Source organism: Diachasmimorpha longicaudata, chromosome 11, assembly GCF_034640455.1.
Source record: "Diachasmimorpha longicaudata isolate KC_UGA_2023 chromosome 11, iyDiaLong2, whole genome shotgun sequence".
Lineage (NCBI taxonomy): Eukaryota > Metazoa > Arthropoda > Insecta > Hymenoptera > Braconidae > Diachasmimorpha > Diachasmimorpha longicaudata.
The window spans coordinates 2,513,122-2,519,348 of record NC_087235.1 but is presented as its reverse complement, the minus strand read 5'-3'; the positions used below and the strand labels follow the sequence as shown (position 1 = coordinate 2,519,348).

The window sequence follows — 6,227 nt, the reverse complement described above, 5'->3', positions numbered from 1 at the left end:
ACATATAAATCATTTTGAGTCAAATGTCTTTATTGTCTTCAATTTCTTACAAACTTACTCAATCACAGTACTTTATGCAATTTATTGGGATATTGGACGATTCGATTGATCTCATTTGCACCTATATTTCGATTGTCTCATATCCGACCAATATCACTCGAATAATTACAATATATTTCGACACGTATTCATCTCACATAAACACTTTTTCCAAATTAGAATTCAATAGCAAAATAAATCTTAAATTACAATAATTATATTATCGTGCAGCATTATTGCATATTCACGAGCGAAGATTCTCAGGAGAGATAAAAAAAATCATCGGGCTTCTGTATATATTTCAAATCAGCCCTATCTATCAATGTGCTCCTCAAGGTCATTTTTCATCAACCTTCATCCACCAACGTATTTTCCATGTATTGGAATTCTTGAAAGTTTCCTTGAGTCAACCTCTCATTTGTATTATATCTATGTAATCTCTTACTTCAAATCTATTTATCAATCAAACGTACGAACGTACATTTTATTTAAACAATTTTTTAGCGTAATGCCAAATTTTGAAGAAATATTCGTCTTTTCTCAATAGACGTGCACGAGCATAGGAGCTAATATCCGCATCCATATTATGGTCTCTTAGCCATGAACTAGTGTTTTCAGTACTATAGCTTACGGAAGCAGTTTCCCCTTTGTCTGTGATCTCTGCCAGGGGTTCAATCACTCCTAATTCTAGGAAACAGAAATATATAATTATGCGATTTATGAAACAATGATGAATGACACACACAAACTGTGATGAATATTCACTTGATTTATATGACGTACCTGATGCTGTGACGATTTTAAATGGTTCATCCAATTCCAATGGTTCACTAAGTCCAACTTCATTACCAGCATATATTTTAATCCAATATTCGTGACCTTCCTGGAGATCTCTAATATGAAGTTTTTGCGTATCAGCAGGGACACAGCCGACTTCAATCCACATTGTCTTCTTAGAGTCTTTTATTGCGATCTTGTACTTCTCCAACGGCGCCCCACCATCAAATTCTGGTCTTCCCCATTCAATTATCACTGTATTAGCAGCAATCTGTCTAATTTCGAGCGGCGCTGTTGGAGGTGTTGGGACAGTAGCATGACTTTTCAATGTTACTGCCTCAGAAACTGTTGGCAAACTCAATCCCACAGAATTTTCAGCGAATACTCTGAACAGATATTCACTCTCTTTCAGATTTTCCACATAATATTGACATGTCGTTGCATCCAATGTGGCAACTTTAACCCAATTTGGAGTTTTATCGATGAGAGATGTTAACTCGATGACATATCCTGTTGATTGAATAATATCGTTAAAATGTATTTAATTTATTCAGGATCATAATCTTTCTATTGTGTGCTAAAATTATTAATTCATTCACCAGTTAATGGACTGCCTCCGTCGCTCGATGGTGGTGACCAAGTAAGAGTAGCACTCCTACTAGTGATATTCGTAATCCTCAGGTCAATCGGACAGCCCGGAGGAGCTGGAATAAATAATAATAATTTCATTGTCATGAAATAAATGATCGATCTATAAAAAAATCAGTTTTGTATATTGCACGATGCGTTCAAGATTTTTTTATAACATTTTGGGAGACTTTTATTAAATATTTAAGACAATAAGGTAGTAAGACAGTATGTTAATAATAAAAAAATAAGATACGTACTGATACGATCGCCTAAACTGATTGGTTCCTCTGGTAAATATGGAGGTCCTTTTCCAATTTTATTCCTGGCTGTTATCTTGAATTTATAACTTGTATCTGGTTTCAACTCTGTTACGTGAATATACGAATTGGAGCCCTCAGTTGTTCCAATTTTTCGCCATTTTTTATCTGCCAATGGCTTATTTTCTACTATATATTCAATAATTGGAGAACCGCCATCTGATTCCGGAGGTTGCCAGTTAAGTGTAAACGATTTACCAGTCAATCCTGTCATCTCTAGTGGTCCCCTTGGTACTCCAGGTTCCTTGAAGCACGGCTTCCCTGTGACAGGTTTAGATTCCAGTGGTTTCGAAACGCCAAATTCATTTTTAGCCATCACTCGGAAAATGTAGTCAACACCATCATGGACATCATTGAAAATATAATTGAAGATGTTGCTATCCACTGTTGTTATTGGTGTCCATACTCCTTGGACAGGTTCGAGTAATTCAATTATATAATCCGTAATTTCAGATCCACCATCATATTCTGGTTTCTTCCACTCCATCATCAGTGATCCCTTATCGACAGCAGTGACGACTAATGGCCCTTGAGGTATATCAGGTTCTTGGCCGACAATCAGAGATATCGTTGCTGTTGCTTCACCAAGTGGATTGGAAAGTTTTAGGGTGTAAGTGTCCATATCCTCTTTAGTTACTCTTTGAATAGTCAAACGAGCCATCACATCGTCTAATGTCGTGGAGATTCTATCAGTTTCCGGAATGGGTCTGTCATTTACAAGCCACTTGTGAACTGGCGTTGGTGATGCAAAATAAGGTACTTCCAGGTAGGCATCATTACCTTGTCGTATTTTATAGACCTTCGAGATGTCCGTAGGAATTTTTGGAGCTAATTCAGTAATTTCGACTTTAAATTTAGTAGTTGTTTTCATATTTCGTACACAGGCACTATATTCTACGATATCATTGATCGAACAACTCTTGATAATTAGTTTCTTAATGGCTCCTTCATCAATGATCGTGTACTTCTTTGAATCCTGGATTAGTGTATCGTTTCTGAACCATTGAACTGGAATATTCGATTTAGATAATTCAATAGTGAGTGTAGCATCCTTATCTAAGGTAATTAAGGTAGTCTCAGGTAGCTTTTTAACAAAGTCAACTCCAGGTTCTTGCACAGTGAGAGTTGCTGTTGATGTTTGACTACCAACTTCGCAAGAGTAGATAGCTGCATCGTCCGTGGTGGCATTATAAATTTTCAATTTTTGACGTTTTCCGTCTATGTACAATGTTACACGTTCCGAGAACTGCAGGTCTTGACCGTCCTTTAACCAGCGAACCAATGCATCTCCCTTTGTCAATTCAATCTCAAAGGTAGCTTTATCACCTGTCATAATTCGAACATCTTTCATCTTTTTGATAATCTCTGGAGGTAATTCGACAACGGTGACGTCTGCTGTACATCGTTCATCTCTCAAAATACAGGTGTATTCTCCTTCGTCGTGAACCGAAGCGTTACGGATTACAAGTTTACGAATCGTCTTCTCTTTAACGAATTCAACCTCTTGATCTTTTGGCTTTATTGGTTGGCCGTCCTTTTCCCATTGGACATCGGCTGAATGAGATGTTATTTCTACCTCCAAAATAGCAACATTTCTTTCCGTGACTTCCAAGTCTTGTAATTTTTTGACAAACTCGGGTTTTGTTGCTGAAATACAAAAATATATAATCAAATATGTTGTAATATTTTAATGACATTTAATGAATAGTAATTTCATTTAAAAGCAGAGAAGTTAAAGAATTTAATTTAAGGAGAGAATTGAAAAGTATTGACAAACTTACGTTTAACAGTTACATTACAAGTTGTTGATTGATTCTTCACAGTACAGGTGTAAACACCTTCATCATTTGTTCCTATCTTTTTGATGCGAAGCTTGTGAGTTCGACCTTCCTGGATGACTTCACGGTGATCCATACCACTTATTTCGATTTTATTGTGCCACCAGGTGGTTGAAACCGTATGCGATGTTTCGCAGTTGAGTTCCAGAATTTTATATTCGTCAACTGTTTTATGTTCTTCAAGCTTTTTCGTGAATGTTACTTGTGGTACGTCCACGGTTACCTTGGCACCGTGCGATGCTCTTCCAATTGAATTACTTGCAATGCATTTGTAGTCACCGGAATCCACTTCAGAATCTGCATTCCTTATTTCAAGAAGAATATTTTCACCATCGTATATCTCCTTGATGTTCGGGGACTTTTTCAATGGCTCGTTGTTTTTCAACCAAAATACTTCAGGAATAGGATTGCCTGTGACTTTGGCAACCAGTTGGAATGTCTCTTTCTCCGGAACAACAATCTCTTGGAAACGCTGGACGAATAATGGCGGTTCTGGAGCTCCAGTTGGAACTTCTGAAATTATCATGGTTATGTTACCAAAAACGTCTATATAAAATTTACAAAAATTTCAATATATTTCGGTCCAATTAATTATAATGATAACTGAATATGAAGAACAATTGATTAGTTCTTTCAAGAATTTATGAATTAAAATAAAATCATTATCATTAATGAAATAACTTCCAAAATATTGGACAAAGGTTTGTATAATACAAAACTTGTTTAAAAAAAATTAAAGATGAAGCTAGAGAAAAGATGAAAATCACAGAATGGAAGTTATTCCAATTTTTAACGAAATCAACCCTCTTAAATGACAAAATAAACATACAGTGAATTGTGAACTATTAAAAAAAACTAATATTCAATACAAACCTTCCACAGTTAGTGTCGCCGTTGTTTCAACTACTCCACACTCATTTGTAGCGATACAAGAATATTCTCCTGTATCTGTAGTTTTTGGTTGGATCAACGTAACTTTGTTAATATCCCCTTCTTTGGTTGGAGTAACATTCTTAAGAGGTTTGCCATCTTTCAACCAAGTAATAGTAGGTTCCGGGGTTCCAACGATTTGGGTCAACAAAACAACAGTTTCTCCCTCTCGAACCACCAAAGGTGTGAGAGGTTCTAAAATTTCTGGTGGTTCTTTCTTACCAGTTTTCACTTTAAGTGGTATTTCGATTATTGCTTCGCCCTCTCTGTTGATAGCCACGATTTTATATCGTCCCTCTTGCTTCTTCTGAACCTTGCTGATCTTCATTATACTGCAGTACATGTGCATATCACTCTCTGTAACGATGACAATATTGTTGGAACTAGTTATCTTGGTATTGTCGTAGTACCAGGTGATTTCTGGTTCTGGTACAGCAACCAAACGACATTCAAGGATAACATCGGTATTTTCATTTACACATTTGGCTTTCGGTTTTCTTGAGAATGTTGGAGGTATTCCTTCTAGTATATCTGCTAGTGAAGATTCTTTTGATAAACTTTTTCTTGAGTGTCCTGTCATGTCAGAGCCGTGATCGGAAAATGGCCCTTCTACTGTGAGTTCTGTAGTACTTGATGCAAATCCAGCTGCATTTTTAGCTACACAGGTATATGTTCCAGCATCTTCTGGGAAAATTTCTCGAATGATCAGCGTTGCTGTGTTATCCTCGTCATAGTAGATCTGAAAATCTTGTGAAGGTTTGATTATCGCAGTCTGCCTGAACCAGGTGATTTGAGGCCTGGGGAGCCCTTCAACTTGACATTCGAATTGGACTGTGTAACCATCTGAGGTATGAATAGGCTGCAATTTTTCGATGAAACGAGGAGCATAAGTTTCTGTGCCCATTAGTGGCTTCTCAAACACAGGGAGTTTATCAATTCTCTCATTCAATTTCCTCTGGAAATATATCGAATAATGTTTCTCGTCGAGGAGATATTGTGCTGGAACCCAGCCCTTTTCCTGTGTCAAATGTTTTTTAACAAACCACCAATCACTGTTTGTATTTTCTGAAATCAGACAGAAGGAAAGCACAATTGCAATTAATAACCATTGCACAAGGATTGCACAATGTGCAATTAATATGAATTTTCGTGAAGATTCATCTGTATTTTAATGAATATGCAAAGTTGATAGTGAATAGAACTTTTTCTTTAAGATAGATAAAATATTTATTTAGTGGAGTCGTTGAACAAAAAATATGAAATTATCATGACTCCGATCTACAAAAATATATCAAGTTTGTTTGATAATATAATTGAATATTCCAAAAGTTATCTAACAATAATCTAGGTACCTTTTTTTATCAAATGATATTAAACTTTACTACAAATGATATAACATTGTATTAAAAAAAATGCCTTTGATGTTAACGTTAATAAAAATTGTATCAGTTTAAATCAAATTTTCGTCTGTTTAAAATTCGTAGGAATGGAATCTCAGTTTATCATATTTAATTAATATACATACCGATAACTGATACTTGTTCTCCTTCTACCAGATTTATGGCTTCGTCGTTTTCAGCAATGTACGAGCAAACGGAGAACATACGGTCACCTGCATTAACTACATAGTCTTCTTCGTCTTCTTCATAAATATCACTTGTTCTTGAAATATCAAGCATTGCACCTTCTGTAAATA

General features: G+C 35.9%; 1 protein-coding gene across 4 annotated transcripts in view; it reads right to left on the bottom strand.

Moving 5' to 3' along the window:
• Window positions 1–9: 9 nt before the first annotated feature.
• Window positions 10–6,227, bottom strand: part of Sls (sallimus) — a 65,522-nt gene continuing 59,304 nt past the window's right edge. For all 4 annotated transcript variants that reach the window (XM_064130838.1, XM_064130839.1, XM_064130840.1 and 1 more), the window contains 7 exons: window positions 6,057–6,218; window positions 4,475–5,596; window positions 3,545–4,114; window positions 1,704–3,410; window positions 1,416–1,520; window positions 823–1,326; window positions 10–726 (listed from right to left, as the gene is read on the bottom strand). In XM_064130838.1, the coding sequence (XP_063986908.1) occupies window positions 524–726; window positions 823–1,326; window positions 1,416–1,520; window positions 1,704–3,410; window positions 3,545–4,114; window positions 4,475–5,596; window positions 6,057–6,218 (4,373 nt within the window). In that variant the 3' untranslated portion in view covers window positions 10–523. The remainder of the gene's footprint in view (window positions 727–822; window positions 1,327–1,415; window positions 1,521–1,703; window positions 3,411–3,544; window positions 4,115–4,474; window positions 5,597–6,056; window positions 6,219–6,227) is intronic.